We start from the raw sequence: 21,613 nt of genomic DNA, 5'->3' as shown, positions 1-21,613 counted from the left end.
CTCTTTTCCGTTCAGTACATTGTTGTCGTGTAAACATGCTCAAAGTGGGTGACCAACACATGCCCAAAGTTTCTCTTCTGCGTTTTGCGTGTACAAAGGATGCCGCTCACACGAATCCACAAAAAACGACTAAAAGCACTATATCATTCATGCCAGGCCAGTAGTTGGCGATGTCACTTTGTAATAAAACACTATGCGCCTATTAGACTGAACATGTAATATCCATGCGCATGACGTCACCATTTTCACAAATCCACATTTTTGTAGTTTACACGGAGATGATAACGGTATTGTTTTCAAAAATGTGCACTTTGAAACCCGTTTTCAAAAGCCTGCATTTTAAGGCCCCCAAAACACAGATGTGTAAATGAACGGCCAAAACGCATCCGTTTTCCGTTTTTAGTTGAAAACAGTGTTGTGTAAACGGCCGTTGTGTGGATTGTAAAAACGGAGGTATTTGAAAATGATGATGCATGTTTAGTCATGTGAATCATATTGCACCGATAGATATGTATGTTTATACAGGTATTGTGCCAGTTATGTGCTATTCACTTTTACACTGTTGTTAAAGATATGTTACTTTTTACTCTCTTCATATCGCAGTCCTGCAAAGATGACATATAAATTACTCGTAATTGCTGTCCTGCGGTTGCGTTTTAGACCAAACATTTAATGGTGACTGAGTGCGACCTGGACACGTTAGTAAATGGTGAGATATTTTGCTAGCCTAAATAAAATGATCCTTCCAGAAGAATTGCGTGAGAACTTTATAATGTGAAATGAAATGGTGCCCAAATGCTATCCAAATAAATGGCTTCGCTTTCATTGTGTGGAAAAGAGCAGCGTGAACATTCTGTGAAACATCTTCTTTTGACTTCCACAAAAGATAAATTCCCAGAGGTTTAGAACTTACTGAAGACGTTCTCACATTGATATACCTTCTCTCCTGTAGCCAAAACCCAAACGGACCCTCCATCCATCCCCATTTGTGATCTGTACACCAGCGGAGTGTTCCCTGTGGGTGAGGAGTGTGAATACCCTCTATCACAGGATGGGTAAGGATGTTTTGTCTTTTCTCAATGTGAATACACTCCTAAACACCCTCAGGTCACCTTGTACTTTCTACGGGCCGCTCTACCTCGTATTACCCTGTGCTCTGTGTAATGTTATATCGCTGAGACTACTGACATAGAGGTCACTTATGTTCCCTCGCGCCTAAAGTACTCTCTCCAAAAATAGTTGTGAACGCTTTGGTGTGTGCGAGGGCCAACTCATAAACTTAACTTCCTCAAATCATCTTACTGAATTCCTGCGGCATCTTCGAAGGCGTTTATGGCCTTTAAATTGATATTCTTGACTTGACTTTGCCAAAACTTTAACATCCAGCCAGCTATAAGTTGCGATTGACTGATTTTACCTGATTGGACAAATCTTAAACTAATGTAGCATTACAGGGAATAACAGAAAGGTTTTTCATTTATAAAAAATGGTTTTAGTTTTTGATGTACTTTTTATTTATTTATTTATTGTTATTTGGTAGAATATTTAATAGCAAATCAGCTAAAATCCGGCGTTTCACCCCATTTGCAAGACTGGAGAAACATTTATATGTCCATCTTTAATGGTGTTTGTATGATGGTGGATATTCTCAGGGTAAATAAATGTCCTTGCTACGTCATCTCAAGTGTTTTTTTGGACCTCTCAGCTCTAGCGCCGCTTGGAGAACGAGCAACGAGGAGAAGAAAATGTTGGATAGAGCCAACGAGGAGATGTGGAATGATTTCCGGCAGGCGGCTGAAGCCCATCGGCAAGTGCGGCAATATGTGAAAAGCTGGATTAAACCTGGAATGACTATGATTGACATCTGGTGAGGACATTAATATCTGTAAACCTGCAGTGTATTATTTTTTTTTTTAAGGTGTTAAAATAGAAAAAAATTACTCCAACCTGGTTTAAAAATATCAGTTGAAGTGATGCTCTTCATAAAAGAAATGGACCTCTAAGCCCAAGTGTCCAGTTTAGTTGGTAGATTTGTTTGGTATTATATTCACAGCTCATAACCCATCTCTTTCTCTGTGTTTCCTCTGGTTCAGCGAGCGGTTGGAGGACTGCAGTAGGAAGTTGATCAAAGAGAACGGTTTGAACGCAGGGCTGGCGTTTCCCACCGGCTGCTCGCTGAACAACTGTGCTGCTCACTACACACCAAACGCTGGAGACCCCACAGTCCTCCAGTACGACGACGTGTGCAAGATTGACTTCGGCACACACATCAACGGTACGATCATGGATGACACGCTGTTTAAAAAAGTAGCCTGTCTGAAGTAGCCTGCCTTTATGATAATAATAGTGTTTTATAATAGCATTCATATACTAATGTAATAGTATTATTAATCATAATTAAAAGCCATGTAGTTAAATTTGATGATAAATCAGAAAGTACTATAACATCTATAGTAATATAACATCTGAATACAATTATGATGATTGGCTTTTAATAAAAATAATAATAGCTATTATTATTAAAAAATCATAATTAAAAGCCATGTAAAGCCCTTAATATAAAATAAGGATTAAATTGACAATTGGCTTTAAATAATAATAGTTACTGTTGTTATAATTATTATGAAACAATCAAATGTATTAAAAGCCATGCAAAGTACATAATATAAAATAATTAAATTGACGATTGGCTTTTAATAATAATAATAATAATAATAATAATAATAAAAATCACTATTATTATTATGAAATTTGAATCACAATTAAAAACAATGTACAGTACTTCATATAAAATAATTATTATGATTGGCTTTTATTATTATTATTGTTATTAAACGGACATAATTTAATTTATCATAATTAAAAATCAAATCGAAAATTGATTTATACAACAGTCAGTTAATTTAAATACCTTAACATAAAATAATACAATATCATATGTTTCAATAGAACAAGATTTCAGCTGTACACTAGCAAACCCTAGATGTATTTGGCTGAATCTGTTACTCATTATCTGAGAAATATTAGGAAAGTGGGGGGAAATTATTATGCATTTGATTTATTATTTTCACTGGAGAGCGGACTGCGATGGTCTGTGAACTGAATTGGATATATCCCTGTAATAAGCTTCCTTTCTTTTCTTTTTTTATCATAAGAAAGGATTCATAAAGCAGTGGGGACAATGTCGGCATAAATAAAATTTTGCTTTACGCGTTTTGAATAGCACAAAGTATTTACTGCAGTGTGTGTGTGTGTGTGTGTTTCAGGCAGGATCATTGACTGTGCCTTCACTGTCACCTTCAATCCAAAGTATGACCGCTTGCTTGAGGCTGTGAGAGACGCTACCAACACAGGCATCAATGTGAGTGTGTTTGTGCGACTGACACCATAAATTATCGTGGGTGTGTGCAGAATTAACAATCTCTTTCCACAGTGTGCAGGTATAGATGTACGTCTTTGCGATGTTGGAGAATCAATACAAGAAGTGATGGAGTCGTACGAGGTTGAAATAGATGGGAAAACATACCAAGGTATTGACTGAAATAGGAAATAATCATGCAAATTCTTATTAATAATAATAATATTAATCTCCTAAGTGGACATCATTTTGTGTGTATTTCCTCAGTCAAACCTATCCGGAATCTGAACGGACACTCTATTGGTCAGTATCGGATACACGCTGGTAAAACCGTGCCTATAGTGAAGGGAGGAGAAGCCACCAGAATGGAGGTGTGTGTGTTTGTCATTGAAGATATCCGTATCACTTTGTCTGGAATAGCATACTACTTTTACTATAATGCAGTATGTATACTGTGCGCAGTATGCATGGAATTTCACGCCATTCTCTAATCTTAAAGGTGTCCATTTCACATTAGCTATGTTTAGAATAACATACTAGATTACTATGACTATTTCTGCAGTATATGCTGCATGGAAGGCTGTATCCCATAATAACCCATAACCATCTTTTGAACATTCACATGGTTCTAAAAAAATGTATGCCTAATGTTTCTAGTCTTGTCACGTGACGTCACATTCAGTTATGAATTACATAAATCTTGTAAAAAAAATAAAATAATACCCTGTATTTTCTATTAAAATTGAAAAAATATTATTTTTTTACATTTGTCTTGATCATACTGCCATTGTTTGAACACTAAAACCTAAAGGAAAACCATTTTTATTTATGAGTTCAAGTGACAACAACGCAGTATACTAATGTTTGAAACTTTCATTGTTGCTTACGGTTTCATGTTCCTTTTATTTATTTATTTTACTTTGTATACAGTATGATTTGTGTACAGTAGTATACAATTATGTGCAATATACACTTATTCAGTATTCATATTCATTTTTTTTTAAAGCCCCATTGGTTACTATTGTATGCTAGCATATATGCTAAAGCTAATTGCACAAGCTGTGTACTTGTCCTTTCTGATATTCGCAACTCAGGAACTTGTGTTGAAAAACTGAAAAGGCATTTTTTTACATTCATCATCCTCTTTATAGAAAAAGCTATGAAGTTTTTTGACTGGCTCTCTGTTCATTTCCATTGACGCCCAGGAGGGGGATGTGTTCGCTATTGAGACGTTCGGCAGCACTGGTAAAGGAGTGGTGCACGATGACATGGACTGCTCCCATTACATGAAGAACTTTGATGTTGGACATGTGCCAATCAGGTATCAGCCATTCATAAATACACTACTACTGCATGCAGGGCACTTTGGTGCAGTTCTGGAAGATCTGGGCCCGTATTCATAAAGATTCTAAGAATCCTCTCAGAAAACTCTTTCAATTTAGCTTAAAAACTTTTATGTAGGAGTCTTAGCTTAAGAGCGATTCGGGACCGATCTGAGAGCAACTCTGAGTAAGGAAAAGACAAAAACTTTTATCTTAGTGAGGAGGCGGGATTGACCCCATTGCTATGTATGACACAATCTTTTGAAGACTGTGATTGGTTGGTTGTCCAAGAAGGGGAAAAAGAGTGATTTTAAAGGTGCAGTGTGTGACTTTTAGCGACATCTAGGGGTTCAGTTGGGAGTTTACAGTAAGGGCTCAGCCCACCGCTCACCCCTCCCTTTCGAAGAAGCTACGGTGGCTAAAACGGGACAAACATCGTCGTCTGAGACGGCAGAGAATAGCCAGAGTAAACCAAGTTTCTTTACCACAGTCCATTATAAACCACATCATGGATAAAGTTTACAAAGCATTAGTCAGGTGAGGATCAAGGGTCTTAATATATAATATAGTAATAGTAATCAGCTGATTGTCTCACAAACGTAACCAGCACATTTCTCCCCACATAGCAAACCCATAATACAGCGAGGGAGAAGAACCACATGAAACTATGCAACCATATACAGTATTTTTTCTAACAGGGTAGTAAAAGTTTAGCTGGCTAATATGAGCTGTTACTGTGGCTGAGCTGGTTAAAGCGTTAAGCCTTGTTTATACTGGACGCGTCCGCATGAGCCCAAAGGGGCGTGCAGCAAAAATAACGTGATTGTAACAGCGCGCGCGCCTCCGCATCCCCTAGACACCATTTACTACACACAATAGGCTTTTTTTTCTCTGATTTTGGAAACTCGATCGACTTAAAATGCTTACAAGATCGACGGGTTGGTGATTCCTGTATCTGTTTTATGGTCAATGACAAGAGTACTAATCAGCTGTCTCACGAACGTGCAGCACATTTATTCCCACATAGCAAAGCCATAACACAGCGAGGGAGAAGAATTAAGTTACATGAAACAATCCAACTACATATTTTACACCACTGACAAGGGAAAAGTCATTACTCACGGTATTTATGGCTAGCTTCTAGCTTTCTGCTGCTTCTCTTTCAAGGTAGTGACGAAACGCGCTCTGTAACGATGTTTGTTCGCGTTCGGCTACGGTAGAAACATGACGTCACAATATGTCGACCTTCATAGAAGGGGATTCCCGCGCCTATGTAGATGTCTCATTCTAAGGTAATAAAAACATTACGGTTTATTAAGTAAGTTCTTTATACACCACTGAACACATAGTTATGGATGTCATATTGCATTTCTGTTAATAGATACTCAAAGTTTTTACACATTGCACCTTTAAGTATAGCGTCTATTCTAAGCCTTCACTTTGAAATTACATGCGTAATTTTTCCTATTTGACCGTTCTCACACACACACACACACACACACACACACACACACACACACACACACACACACACACACACACACACACACACACACACACACACACAACCAATATATGTGTATATAAATCCTTTTTTTTTATTTACCATGCTGTTAATTTCCTATAAGGTGTTTGATTGGCTTAGAATGATAAAAAAAGTTCCACTCTTTCCAATTACACTGATTGCTGGCATGTCTATTTAAGTGTTGGTTTGAATGTAGGTTTTAATGTAACAAACATGGAATCAAAACCAAGAAGGATGAGAAAGCCCAACTGGACAGAGGAACAGTGTTTACGGTTAGCCTATTTAGTGGATAAACACAAGGCCATCCTTAAAGGAAAATTCGGGCCGGGTGTCAATCTATAGCGTCTTATTGACTCACTGTCATCCATTGTCTGCAACTAATTTCTTCTCCCTATTCATCTTTCTGCCATTTTCTCCTCTGCTAAAGAAACTCTTAAGCCTCTTAAAAGTCCTTGTCCGCACTCCTAACAATTTTGACCTTAAGACCTCTTTTAAGGTTTAAGATACTTTCTGAAATATTTTTTTCTTTACTAGGATTTTTTCTTTAATTTTAAGAGTAAACGCCCACATTTCTAAGAATTTTCTTAGAAATTTGTCACTAGGAGCTACTCTTTGCATTAAGATTCTTTATGAATACGGGCCCTGTTTCAGAAAACCTTTCTGATCTTAAAGGAATAGTTGTGACATCATGATGAGGAAAATCTGCTAAAATATATGGTTTTAGATTAGAATAAAATGGTGCGGGATGTATGGAAGCTTGTTTCCTTCACTGAATAAAAAAAATAATTGTGACTCTTTTCTTTTTCGCGCAACTGCAAGATTAAACTCGCAATTGTGAGTTTATATCTCGCAATTCTGACTTTTTCTCGCAATTGCGAGTTTCTCACAATTCTGTTTTTTTCCCCTTAAAATTCTAATTTTTTCTCGCAATTGCGAGTTTATATCACACAATTCTGTTTTTTTCCCCTTACAATTCTGACTTTTTCTCACAATAGCGAGTTTATCTCGCAATTCTGACTTTTTCTCGCAATTGCGTGTTTATATCTCACAATTCTATTTTTTTCCCCTTACAATTCTGACTTTTTCTCGCAATTGCGAGTTTATATCTCACAATTTAGTTTTTTTCCCTTACAATTGACCTTTTCACGCAATTGCGAGTTTATATCTCACAATTCTGTTTTTTTCCCTTACAATTCTGACTTTTTCTCGCAATTGCGAGTTTATATCTCCCAATTCTGAGTTTTTCCCCTTACAATTCTGACTTTTTCTCACAATAGCGAGATATAAACTCGCAATTGCGAGTAAAGTCCAATTATGAGGGGGGAGGGGGGGGGACTATTTTCAAGTTTATAGCTCACAATTTTGAATTTAAGTAAATCTTGTGTGAACCACTGGCAAAAAAAAAGTCTTGCTTTTTCTAACTGCTGCACTCTATTACACAAGTGTTTTTATGAAAAATCTCTGCATTGTGTGCAGCATGTTTAGGTTTTACGAATATGCATTCTCTGCATGTGTCAATTTCGTAAAAATGATTTTGTTTACGTTTATGCATTAGGCTGATGCAGCTATTTATATTCTGGAATAGTTAATCCAGAAATAAAAATTCTGTTATTGTTCACTCACCCTTCTGTCATTCCAAACCTGCATGACTTTTCTGTGGAACACAAAAGACGACTCCATTCTTTAAACCAGATTAATAAATTAAAAGAAATGTATTGTAACCTTTCATTAATGAACTTCAGGTTGCCCAGGGCAAAGCACTTGCTAAACGTGGTGAACGAGAACTTCTGCACCCTGGCGTTCTGTCGCCGCTGGCTCGACCGTTTGGGTGAAAGCAAGTACCTGATGGCCCTGAAGAACCTGTGTGACCTGGGCATCATCGACGCCTACCCCCCTCTGTGTGACGCCAAGGGCTCGTACACTGCTCAGTTTGAACACACCATCCTGCTCAGACCTACGTGCAAGGAAGTTGTGAGCCGTGGAGACGACTACTGAGACTTGCATATGCATAAACACACACTCCAGTCCCATGCAAAAAAACAACAGACATTCTTAAAAGAAGAAACTAGTTTAAACCCAGAAATGCTATTTTGACCATACAGCATATACTCATCATTAAGTTAGGCAAACTGCTATGCATGTGTACAAGCCAGTGCCCGAATTAAGTGAGCAAGACAAAACCTTTGTACTCTTTTGTGCTCTGTGCAGTGAAAGAGATCATGTAAAGTATGGCTGCTTGGCTTTACACGTCACTGAAGGGCTTTTGCAAGAAAAACAAATTCATTAGGTAGTCAGTCGTAATGCACACAGCCTTTACAGTTTTTTTTTGTTGGTATTTGTATAATATCAAATGGCTGTCTCATCTAGTAGCCTACCTATTACATTTTGAACTGTTTTTTTTGTTTGTTTTTTAAAAAGACTAAATAAACTGTACAATACTTTAAATTGTTTGTAGTTCTTTACACATTAAATCTCATCATTGCAAAACTATTTTTAGCATTATTCCTGAAATTAAGATTAAGTGAGTTTTATCAAGCGTTTTGAAACCAAAAATATTTTCAAATAGAAGCTGTGACATGAGGAAACTCTGCTCAAGTTATCAGGTTTTAAATTTAATATGTAATTTTCTCAATAGTTTTATGAATGAATCCTGAAGTTTTTAATTGTAAATATCAAGAGACATGCACATTTCATAGACAATAAATAGTTACCAAAATTTCAAGACAATCTTAAAAATAGTAAAGAAAACAGTTGGCAAGTTGTTTAGAAAAATGCAAAAATATTCTCCTTTTATTGAGGTAAATTTCTCTATGAATTGAGGTAACAATTTGCATAGTTTTACATCTATACTTGCTCGAATGATGAAAAAAAGAACAAACCAGATGTGGAAACTGTAAGATATTTGAGCAAGTGTGTGTGTCTCACAAACACATACATCCAACAAAGTGTACAAACTAGAGAACGATCTAACGCCACACACAGACAACGCATACAGCATACATTGTCTTTTGCTGGTGAAAAAAATATTTTACATTTTCCTGTAAAATGGGAAAAAAATATCTACCCAAATACCAGGTATAAAACTACATTCTGAGAAGGAGACAGAAAAATTCCTGAATCGACTCTTGTTTCTCAACATCGTTAACTCTTTCCCGCCATTAACGAAAAGTTTTGTGTTTCCGTTTTTTCCACTGTAAGCCCGGGACAAGCCGACGAAAGCGGACTGTTGTCGCCTTGCGTCTCGGCCAAAAAGATGAGCTTGAACACACCAAAAGGACTCAAGTCGACTATCGTGCGTTCTGCGCCAGCGTGTAAGTAAATACCTCTGTTAAAGGGTTAGTTCACCCAAAAATGAAAATTAAGTCATTAATTACTCACCCCCATGCTGTACCAACCCCGTAAGACCTTCGTTCATCTTCGGAACACAAATGAAGATATTTTTGATTAAATCTGAGAGGTGGATCACTGCTACATAGGCTGCCAGAGGGAATGAAACTTGACGGCCCAGAAAGTCATTAAAGAACATGTTTAAATAATCCATGTGCCTACAGTGGCTCAACTATAAGTTTATCAAGCGACGAGACTACTTTTTTCCCGAAAAAAAAAACATAATAACGACTTTATTCGACTATTCCTTTTCATTCCTTGTGGGCCTGAGACGAGAGTTCAAGAGATTTCCACGACGCATGCGCGAGAACTGAACAAGAAGTATTAGAAGAAGAACGTCCTCTTCTCAGTTCTCGCGCATGCGTCGTGGAAATCTCTTGAACTCTCATCTCAGGCCCACAATGAAGAAAAGGAATAGTCGAATAAAGTCGTTATTATGTTTTTTTTTTTCGGGAAAAAAGTATTCTCGTCGCTTGATAAACTTATAGTTGAGCCACTGTTGGCACATGGAATATTTAAACATTTTCTTTAATGACTTTCTGGGCCGTCAAGTTTCATTCCCTCTGGCAGCCTATGTAGCAGTGATCCACCTCTCAGATTTAATCAAAAATATCTTCATTTGTGTTCCGAAGATGAACGAAGGTCTTACGGGGTTGGTACAGCATGGGGGTGAGTAATTAATGACTTAATTTTCATTTTTGGGTGAACTAACCCTTTAATATTCTATATTCGTCATTCAAAAAGGGAAACCGAAGATACAAACCGTAACGTTAAACAAAGCAGCGCTTGCTTACCAATTTGAATAAAGATCACGCGGATCACTTTCTGATTTCCAGTCGGCTCATGTTATTATGAAAATATTCGTGCTTTCAAATGCTCAGGTAAGATGAGGTAAAATTATAACACAGCCTTCAGTAATGTTACCGTCTTGACTTTGCTCGCTTTCATCACTTTCGCTTTTATTCTCGTGCACTAAGTCGCTAAGCTGAATAGCCGATCAGAGTTCTCTCTCTAACACCTACGACCCGACGCCTAAAAAAAAAAAAAAAAAACGTCCGACTAGAGCAAACAGTGCGGAACGCACCGAATCGGCCGTCATGTCCCGACCTTTATACAGTAGGGATTATGATATCCTCTGAAAGAGTACTGAATCTCATGATCAAAACACAGGCGAAAGCGACACAAAAACAAGCGACATCATATGTAAGCATATGGATATGTAAAATAACGCGATCATTAACATTTAACAGCATATAAATCAAAACAGCCTAATGTTTCTGAATGAAATGTCGACCAAGGACGAGGTATAGGACTGTGCAAGATTTTTGGGTGTTGATGGACTCGATTTACTCTATCCATGTTTTAATTATCGTTCTGAATCCCTTCCTGACGTAGTCTATGACAAAAAAAGATTTTCTCAGCTTTTTGCTCAAAATGCTGCCTTTTTTGTAAAAACTTACCCGAATTCAAGTGTTGCGAATGCATGAAGCTAGAATAAAACAGGTTTTTGTTTGTTTGTTTGTTTGTTTAAAAGCATAGGCTCCGTTCTTTCTTTTGATATATTGCAGGTTCAGATGTTCATACAACAAAATATTCTGGGGGCCATGAAACTTTTGTGAAAATCGTCAAAGCTGGCGTTGGCTTTTTTTTTTTTTTACGCTGGCAGGGAAAGAGTTAAACTGATTTGACTTGGCAGGGCACTTTAAAATATGTCTGAAGATATTAAAACACTTTTAATATGAAGAGAGAAAACATTGTTTCTTACACTTTCTTTCATACTGACGCTACGAACATTTCAGGCTCGGAACACATTCATAACTCAACTTTGGTTTGATGACATCAATCAGGGAAACAGAGACACTAATGAGGGCATTAATGCTTCCGACTTGGACAATCTCGCTCTCATGCACACAAACGAACGGTACAATCACTGCATGAATGCCTCCTACCAAAATCTGTCAATTGTATAACTTTAAGGCATAAGTGTGCGTCACAAAAACATACTCTCCACATTTGCTGTACACTAGAAAAAGGAGACTAGCTAACCGTCTCAAACGATATCGACAGAATGTACAAAACAAACAGTCTCTGTGGTTGACTGGGTACTCAGCGGAGGTCAGAGGTCACTGGCTTTGCTTTTGTCCTGAGAGTTTCTCTGTGTGTAGAAGAGAATGTAAGCCTGGGCCTTACACACTTCCTCCACGGCACACACACTCAGTTTAGAGTCGTTACAGTGCACCCAAAACCCTGAGAGGACAGAGGATAAGATGCATTAACGACAAGAATACAAACTTCTACCTGAAAAGATTTATAATATCTTCATTTAAACTGGCAAAAAACAACAACGAAAAAAACATGACTAAGTTAATAAGTTGATTTTTAATGTTTCAGTTTTCAATATAATTTATGTCCCCCTGTGGTGAAAATCAAGCTTTGAATCTTGTTTATATGTCAATGTGGTGTTTTTAAAATGTTTTAAGACAAACCATGTGCAAATTCATAAGTCAACACCATTGCTGAGTATTTTCTCTTTAAAACTGCAGTGAATCAAAGACAGTCTCAAACCCATGGTTTGAAATTGCTGGTGTCCTTGTAACCAATCAGGTCAACGTGTGATCATCAACGAGTGGATCTCTGAGCTGGTGTGAGTGAGTGGAGGCGGGGGGCTATTTTACATAGAACCACATATACTAAAAGCAAGGGTGTAGAGTTACATTCAAGCTATTTTAAGGCATGACGAATTGTTTAAGCAAAAAACTTGTAAATGTAATTTTGGTGATCAAAGATGAGTTTTGAGGGATAAAATTGACTACAGGGGGGCTTTAAGAACTATGCAATAGCATCTGTACTTACGCTAATGCACTTACAATGCAAGTCTATTCTGGAACATTTAAAAGCATAAATGTACCTTTTGTATTTGTTGCTAAAGCAATTATAATGTGTTTTTTGAGCTTTAAAATTTTATAAATGGTCCTTTAATGAAGGGACTGCTTTTCTATGCAGATGTACTTCTGGTTATGCATTTACACTAGTAACGCCAAGCCATTTCTGATACACTTGCACGAGTCAAACAAAAGTACTGTGTATACCTTTTTACAAATAATATATCCACTGCATGCAAAACACATTGACAAGGACTATTCTGACGTGGCAGATGAAAAGAAGAATGTTTTACCTCCTTCTGTATTATAACAAAAGGCAGTGTAATGGCCGGAGCCAAATCCCTTCCCATGGTGCATGACGACAGCAGAGAGTTGGTAGAGGAAGTGTTGCGGGTGGGGTAAGTTACTGGAGTCTTTGCAGCAGTACGGTTCCATGTTCAGCTCCTGCTCAAACTGAACATGCACGCCAATCTTCTCCCTGTGGTTTCGCCCGGACCACCTAAACACACACGTACACGTTAACATCGGACTTGACGACTGAAACCTCAAAGTTGAGATAATCAAGGATTTCATGTGCTTGTGTGGATACCTGAAGCGTTTGAGGTGCAGTCTGAGAACATGAGGCAGTTTGTGAACCATCAACTGTTTTTGAGCTTCAGTCAAGACCACTTGCTTTGAACAGAATCGCCGTCGTTTGCCTTAAAGAGACAGAAAAATTAGAACTTTTCGATGATCAAGTGGGATTGCCTCCTCGGGAGTAGCGTTAAACCTTTGAGGTAAACTTAAAAGTGAAGTGTGTTCTAATTTTATCCCAGTTTAATGTTTAGACAACTTTAGCCAATAGAAGGCTGATATTCTGAAGAATGTAAACACTGATGCTTTCAAAATATTGCTCTCTTTGTTTGAGTGGCTTGACGCGAGATTTAGTCTCAGTGAATTATGTGAGTTTAAGGACGGGGTTATCTATTTAACTGGCCAATTGAAGACGAGCACTGGGTAAAGTGGGGTGCGAAAAAAAATCCCCTGCACTAGTGCAGAAATAACACACTTCACCTTTGAGTGCCATGATATCCCTTTCAAGTTCCAGGCTATTTATTATCCAGTAATGATTCCCTACAGTCACATTACATGTTGGCATGTTTCCAACTCACTGTTGCAGTGGTCGCAAGCATATATGGCTCCCTCCAAAGCCTCAGTCTCTGTAAACTTGGCCAGCATCTCCGTCAACCCACATGGAACCAGTGCAGCATCCTTACTGTTGCTGTGATAACGTTCCGGAAATTCCAAAGAAAGATCCCAGAAGGGCTCTATTGTGTTTGAGCGATAATCACATGCTAAACACCTCACCTACAAGAAGAGACACAGGGATTTTTAGCCAAACTGAATGTTAAATGTGTAAAAATGCTTAAAGAAGAAACAAATGTCAATTACATGAACACGAATTAAATCAAGATTGCGCACGTAGAAGTATAGAAATCTGTCAGAGAGAATGCAAGAACATGCAGCACCACTGAGAATACAACAGGTGCAGTGTAAACAGTGTTCTTCTTGGTCCTATGCCAAATGCCACCCTAAGCCCTTGTTGTCCTTCATTATTCTGCATAGACTGTGGAGTAGTCGTCTTTGATGTGCAATTTGCAGCTTCAACAGGAGGGGCACTTGTGAGCACCCCTCTGAAACTTAGAAATGTCAAATGGAACACCATATGGCAGGGTGTACAATCCTACTCCTGGAGGGCCACTGTCCCGCTGAGTTGAGCTCCAACCCCAATAAAACACCTGAACCAGCTGATAAAGGTCTTCAGGATTACTGCAGGATTTTGGCCCTCCAGGGGATTGAAAACCTTGTGGACCTCATGAACACACCATTTGTAGGAGGCCCTTTCAGGTGAACTATTGACATGCCAGAGCAAAATACCAAAGGTAACTAACATTTGAATGTTACCATCACCCCTTTGAGTACTGATTAATTTTGGTTACCGACAAAGCAAGTAAAGCAAGTACATCCTTGTGATCCATTGGCCAAACTTAAAAGGGATAGTTCACCCAAAAATGAAAACTATATCATAATCTACTCGCCCTCAAGCCATCCTAGGTTTATATGACTTTCTTCTTTCAACCAAACACAATTGGAGTTATATTAAAAAATATCCTTGCTCTTCCAAGCTTTACAATGGGAATAAATGGTACCGTAGATTTTGAAGCCACCCCCAAAAAGCAAATCTATCCATCCATTATAAAAGTAATCATACACTCCAGGGGGTTAATGAAGCCCTTCTGTAGCGAAGCAATGCGTTATTGTAAGAAAAATACCCATATTTATAAACTATAATCATTAGCTTCCGGTAACGGCCATAAGCGAGTCGAATTCCAGCGGAAGAGTGACCTCTGACCCGACGTAAGATATAGGAGTAGCGTAAGCTTAGGTTAGAAGACTCTCGTGGTTCAAACAAACAAGGCTAGGGAACAAACTCAAGCTCCTCCGACACTTGTCTTTAAAAATTCTAATTTTAGACTTCTAATTCCTGACCGGTGTTTTGTTTTGTTCTATCCTCCGTGCTTCCGCGTTCGTCAATATCTCAAGCGTCGTGTCAGAGGTCACTTTTCCGCTGGAACTAGACTCACGTACCGGAAGCCAGTGTTATAAAGTTATAAAAATGGATAATTTCCTTACAAAAACGCATCGCTTCAGAAGGCATTTATTAACTTTTGGAGCCGTATGGATTACTTATTACAATGGATGGATGTGATTTTTTAGAGCTTCAAAAACTCAAGCTCTATTCACTCCCATTATAAAGCTTACTATAACTCTGATTGTGTTTGGATGAAAGAAGAAAGTCATATGCACCTAGGATGGCTTGAGGGTGAGTAAATTATTGGATCATTTTCATTTTTGGTTGAACGAACCCTTTAAGCACCCGTGCAGTGCTTTGACCAAGTCTGTGTACTTGCGTAGAGTTTGTTGCTGACCTAATGTTTCATGTTAATCAGCTGATGTGATTATCTGGAAACCCATTACCTGACTGAGGAGCTGGCCATGAAAGATGGTGTTGACCACACTGAGCACCTGTTTGATAAGCCGTCTCTGATTGGCTGGTACAGTGGCAGGAGTAAGCGTTCTGGTCCGTTCCAGCTCATGCTGGACTTTATCTAAGAGTTCGCAAAGAAATTCCTGTGCATCCTGCTGTCCATAACCCCGGAATGCCGGGATCAGCTGCCACACGGAGTGCAGCATTGCAAATGGGGACACCAGAGCCCACTTGCCTGACCACATGACCTGGAACAGTGTGTGTAACTCATGACAAAGCGAAATGTGTTTGGAGCTGGGCTCCTTCGGTTGTATAAGCTCCATGTTTCGTGACCGGGAGGCCCCTCCGCTCAGCCCCGACCACTGGGTAGAGCCTTTGGGCTGCGTCACACGCTGAGCCGAGAGTCCTAACTTGCGGCTGACGGCAGAGGCTAGCAGTTCCAGCGCCTGGTTCAGATCCAGTCTCAAAAAGCACTCCCGGAATACATGCAAGTGACTCAGAACTTGCAAAATCGAGTTCATGTAGCAAGTATTGCCAAGATTGCGCAAGCCCGTCACTCCTGGAGTTACGGTGGGTCGCCGTTTGATAGGCGAATCACCTGTTTTATGAGGTGGGGCCCGGGGCCTTCTGGCCTTGGCTTGTGGACGCTGCCTCTGTTGAGGCGTTCTCTCTCTAGGAGTTCGTGGAGTACGGGTGGAAACGCGAGCAGGAGCAGACCTATGCTTCACAGATTTGATTCTATTGGCCGGCCCTGCCGCGGGATCCGCAGAATCTGCCTTTAGGCTCTGGCGACGGATGCGATGGCTCTTCCTTGGAGGTGCGCTTTCCAGCTCCTCTTTGAGCTGCCGTTTGAGTTGCCGCCGCCTTTCCCGCGCCTCCCGCTTCCTCTCCTCCTCTTCTTCCTGCTGCCGCTCCTCCTCTAATCGCGTCCTCCCCCGTTCCGTTTGTACAAACCACAAGCGGAACACGCGACCAATCAGAGCGCGGCGCCGGTGCCACAGCGCCGTGAACATGCGGTCCTCGTCGCGCAACTGCAGCTCCTGCGTACTGGTTGACAGCTGGTCTCCGGCGGCGGAGGATGAGCGCAAGGTGCGCCCGCTGCGCGTGGTGACTTCATAGCACTGGCTCTTAATGGCGCTTAGCGTGCTACGCAGCAGCTTTAAATCACCCGTTGCATTATCATTCAGCACGTAGTCGTCGCACAAGTAGCAGTATACGTACAATTCATTCACCTCCAGGGCCAAAGGGTGATGCTGCTCCTATGAACAAATCAAACTTCAAAATGAATACAATATCTACTACATCCTTATAAAATAAGACAGTCTGATAAGTTCAAAAATTTTTTTTGGGATATTCATGTTTATATCTAAAGGTAAAGTGTACAATTTCAAGATCAACCAATAAATTACTTGATGCTGCATTTTAAGCTGAGACGGGAGCAAGCATTTTAACGTCAAAAAGAAAATCAATACTTTTTTCCTCAGTAAACTAAATTAACAAACTATTTGATGCCGTATGTATTATTTATATGGCTTTAAACTAGAGCCCGACCGATATATCAGCGGGCCGATATTATCGGCCGATCTTAGGCATTTTCCTAACTATCGGTATCGGCATTTATAATGGCCGATAAATGAATATTTTAAAAAATGCGGGTACAGTGATTCATGTAAGGGTGGCGCTGCCAATAAAGCACCTAAAAGCTGTCACAAGAACTGGCAAAAATAATGATTATGAATACAACAAATATAGCAAGGAGACATTTTAATTGTTTATTAATAAACAAGTGTTTTCAGTCAGTGTCAGCCAAAGATGAAGTTGACGATGCTGACTCGCGATCTTCAGTGAGCGCGCGCCAGAGAGAAATGCACATTTCATACGATTACATGAGTCTGTCTGTCTTTCGTTTTGAATTGTTCTGTTTAAAAGTAGACATTTCAATATAGATATATTTCAATTCTCAGGTCTATATGCTGAGTTTCGGTTCATGAGACGAGCTCCAGTTCACCCGCAGGCGCCTCCGTGTCGAGATTATCTATCGTCTGCTAAATTTACTTCTTATAAATTAAATCCAGGCAAATGGCTGATGAAACATTGATTAAAATTAAGATACAATTAATACAAAACGAAATTCACTTTGAAACGAAAGGTTTTGTGCTTTCTGTTTGATGTCTATGTGAAAGTTTCAAAGCATTAGTGCCGCTTTCAGAGCGCTCACGTCCGTAGTGCTGAACTGTCGCGTCTGTAACATTGTTTTTTCCTCATAAATGCAAACACGAAAAATAAAATAAAATAAAATAAAATGAATATTTTATGTAGCCTGTGGAGACTGAGAGACAACCCTTCTTCATCCGGTGGGTAGTAGCCTACTTGTGATTTGCGCAGTGTAATTCACAGAATTGATTTCTCTGCTACAAGCCTCTGTCACGTATTGTGTGAGCTTGTGACTATTGCAAGCGCGCAGCTGAGAAGTCCTGATTATATTGTCTGCTATATTTAGGCCTTCTTCATATTTATCAGGCAATTGGTTGATGAAACATTGATTAAAATGCGTGGCGCGAGCGATCTCCGACAGTAAACTGATTCTGCTTTGTCTAGGGTAAACAGCTGTTGCGACGCGTGCAGTAACGGCCGCGTCCGGTGTAGACACAGTGTTAAAGCTCATTCTGCCTGATAACACTACGTTACAACATCAAGCAATATTCCAAAAATGTATATAATTATAACACTTTATATAGGGCCATTTTGCATTAAGAGTAGCCTAGTTTCACGTTTAGTACATTTTGCTTACTAATTATTTAAAATAGTATAAAAGTACTGTACATATGTAATTAAAAACGTTTTCATTATGATATTATTCATTTTACTTTAGTAAAAAGATCTGAGTTCTTCCTCCACTGGTAGAGATTAGAGGAATTAAGAGTAAAAATAGAAGATAATAAGGTTTTGTCAGTGACACTTTTTATATATTTATTGATACAAGTTATGACTAAATTAAAAGACAAAGTCGTCGTTAGTGAAGATTATGCAACAGTATTTAGAATATAATATAATATAACATGCAATGCAAACTAGTTTGGTTACAGCTCAGCTGTATAATTCTCATTCTATCATTCCCCCTGCCTCCATTACATATCTGTGTCACACAAGTGTTTGATTACCACATTTGAGTGATCATTGCAAAACGTGTTTAAAAAATATATTTATTCTGTTTATAGCTACTGTGTAAAGTACCCATCAAAAGTTTGTACACACCAATAGGAAAGTGTCCAAACTTTTGACTGGTATACTGTACTATAATACACATAAATAATATTGCTACTGTATTATAATATACACATAAATAATATCGGCCGATATATCGGTATCGGGCTTTTTTTACTCCCTAATATCGGTATCGGCATCGGCCCCCAAAAATCCATATCGGTCGGGCTCTACTTTAAACAATACATAAATTACATGTATGCAACACATACCTTAAAGTGCTGAAGCGCGTGTTCTTCTATGTAGCGTCCACACGCTACGTGTGAACAGCTGAGACATGCCCACACCGACTCTGTGGTGTTGCAGTCCATACAGTGCCATTTCTGCGGGTTTAGGATCGAGTGGTCCCGCGCGAGTCTTAGGCGACCCACGTGCTTACACCTGTCCATCACAGTCAGTCACCTCCCCTCTTCACATCACCGTGATGACGGCAGCCAGCAGCGAAACCAGCTCCTTCCAAGGCATGATGGTGAATCTGCAGTGAAAAAAAGATGGATGCATGATGTTTTAAAGACATTTTTAAGATTTTTCTTATTTCAGTACACAACCATTTTAAATGTCAGTAAGATTTTGATTTTATTTCAGTATACAAGCATTTTAAAGCTCAGTAAGATTTTTTTCTTTTTAAGGTGACAGAAACAACTTTTTCATTCTTACATGTCTAATAAATGCTGTTCTTTTGAAATTTCTATTAATCAAAATCGTGAAAGAATGTACCATGATTCCTGAAGGATCGTGTGACACTGAAGACTGGAGTAATGATGCTGAAAATTTAGCTTTGCATCACAGGAATAAATTATATTTTTACATAATATTAAAATAGAAAAGAATTGTTTTAAATTATAGCCTAATAATATTTTACAATTTTAATGTATTTTATCAAATAAATGCAGCCTTGGTGAGTGTAGAAAAATTCTCTCAAAAAAAAAAAAACGCATATACTCTACCCAAAACCTTTGGGCGGCAGTGAATGTGCGATGGTACAAGTCTTCTTTAGTGTTTTGTGACTTAGTGATTCTGTATGAAATTAACCCTGAGATAGACGGTGTACATTTTATCATATCAAGGCAGCAATTTAACAGAACCATCATACAACTATTGCTCAAGAGCACGGTTGATCTGACACAACAGGAGGAATAATCTATTCCTGTCATTACACACACACACACACATACACACACACAAGAAACTACTATGTGGATTGTTAGTCCACATAGAAACTAACAATCTCTGTATTTCTCCAATACAGTATTACCTAGGTAGAGTGAAATACACTATGATACAGAGTGATTACCATTTCAAGGTCCTCAAAGGTAATTCAAAAAGTACCATCAATATCAGGATACTACCATGGTACACAACCAACTGGAAATACTGTAGTATTTTGAAACAGATCACTACAATGTTCAAATAACATGGTATTTACATGTCACTCAAAATACAAGTACCACAGTATTTCCATAGTACATGTAAAGGTATTTCCATAGTGCTATGTCCAAAAAACAAGACAGTATCAAAAAATTTCCCGTATTTTAAAACTCAAATAAGGCACTTTAAACATCAGTAAGTTAAGTAACTAACTTCGCATGGAAACAACCCGGCTTAAGCAAATGTCCCTTATTTAGCTTCACAGATGCTTGATAATAATCTTTGTCATGTCCAAAATAACACCCAGTTCCTCGGGGGCCCACGTGTGTTTAACAAAAACAAACTAAGTTAGTCGCACTAGAAATACACCTAGTTGGTTGACATTAGTCGTATTTAGAAGGTTAATTATGGCTATGGCACATTGCTTGTGTAAAAGTTGTTACTGCAAAGTCAGTGCTTGTCTTTATCAATCTCTGTTTTTTCGGCGAATTCAATGCTGGTATTGTATTTAATCGAGGATTGACAACCGAATTGATCTCATTTAACTAGTTAAACTCAGTTTGACTTTGAAGGTGTTTAGGCGCGCGAACGGTGAATGATGATTGGTGCCACATTAACTCCTTCATCTACATGGTTTCAAAGAGCTAACCCGTTAAACAGTTGAGCTCAGAGCAGCTCAGCCTTTTTAATGTCTCTAATGAGCCTGTTATAGAGGAAAGTTAACCAACACACGGGATGCTAGTGTGCTAATGCTAAAATCACACAGCACAGGAGTGAGACTGAGGTGCTGGGCGAGTGAAATAACTGATTGTGCGTTATTTCCGCCACTGGTATAAACGCGATTAGATCGGAGCTGTTTAAAATAGGTTATATTTCACTAACCTGATTTTTCGTCAAGCACTGGTTACTTCTGTGGCACAACAGCAAGCGCCATCTTGTCTACACTTGTCGCGTGGAGTGGAGTGTCTATCTGTGACGTCATGCCGGAGAGGACACGCGAGCCGGTGTCCAGACCTCTCAAAACAAAAGAGTCGCGTTTAATATCTTGAAATAGATATTCAGATTTAAATAAAGTAGAAACACGCGAAGGGCGCGTGAACTAATTTAAACTGTGTATAATGACTAATGTTTACGTGTCAGTCGGACTCAGTCACCGCAACACTTGCACATACTCAAATCTCACTCGTCCTCGTGTGGAAACGAAACCGTTAAAATTGTATAATAATAATTCCACGTAATATGACATGATTCCATCTCTACATGACACACGCATTATAGATTACAGTATCCCCCCATATGTCAATTGAATACTACTCGTCATTCTGATTTCTAGTATGTGAATTATGTATCGACATTTAAATGTAATATCTAAATATAAATATTAAATTTGGTTTAATTCTGTTAAAAATCCTTTATATGAAAGCATATCCTATTTATCTAATATAAAGCATTACACACACACACACACACACATATAAA

At 38.7% G+C, this 21,613-nt stretch overlaps 2 protein-coding genes across 2 annotated transcripts in view; one reads left to right on the top strand and one right to left on the bottom strand.

Annotated features, from left to right (window-relative positions):
• The window catches only part of metap2a (methionyl aminopeptidase 2a), a 12,353-nt gene extending 3,703 nt beyond the window's left edge, over positions 1-8,650 (top strand). The window contains exons 4-11 of the mRNA XM_077234016.1: positions 953-1,055; positions 1,706-1,867; positions 2,094-2,275; positions 3,267-3,361; positions 3,434-3,530; positions 3,626-3,729; positions 4,564-4,679; positions 7,948-8,650. Coding sequence (XP_077090131.1) covers positions 953-1,055; positions 1,706-1,867; positions 2,094-2,275; positions 3,267-3,361; positions 3,434-3,530; positions 3,626-3,729; positions 4,564-4,679; positions 7,948-8,200 — 1,112 coding nt within the window. The 3' untranslated portion in view covers positions 8,201-8,650. The remainder of the gene's footprint in view (positions 1-952; positions 1,056-1,705; positions 1,868-2,093; positions 2,276-3,266; positions 3,362-3,433; positions 3,531-3,625; positions 3,730-4,563; positions 4,680-7,947) is intronic.
• Positions 8,651-8,967: 317 nt separating this feature from the next.
• On the bottom strand, positions 8,968-21,106 carry usp44 (ubiquitin specific peptidase 44). The gene is made up of 8 exons (XM_077234008.1): positions 21,017-21,106; positions 18,979-19,241; positions 15,493-16,761; positions 13,626-13,821; positions 13,064-13,172; positions 12,768-12,973; positions 10,305-11,839; positions 8,968-9,530 (listed from the first exon to the last, which is right to left on the bottom strand). The coding sequence occupies exons 2-7, from the start codon at positions 19,153-19,155 to the stop codon at positions 11,709-11,711; spliced, it is 2,088 nt and encodes a 695-aa protein (XP_077090123.1). The 5' UTR covers positions 19,156-19,241; positions 21,017-21,106; the 3' UTR covers positions 8,968-9,530; positions 10,305-11,708.
• Between the last annotated feature and the right edge of the window lie 507 nt (positions 21,107-21,613).

The sequence above is a fragment of the Siphateles boraxobius genome, unplaced genomic scaffold, assembly GCF_051911475.1.
Source record: "Siphateles boraxobius isolate OS27281-9 unplaced genomic scaffold, OSU_SipBor_1 19, whole genome shotgun sequence".
Lineage (NCBI taxonomy): Eukaryota > Metazoa > Chordata > Actinopteri > Cypriniformes > Leuciscidae > Siphateles > Siphateles boraxobius.
The sequence above is the reverse complement of the archived record's forward strand: the minus strand, read 5'-3'. Positions and strand labels throughout refer to the sequence as shown.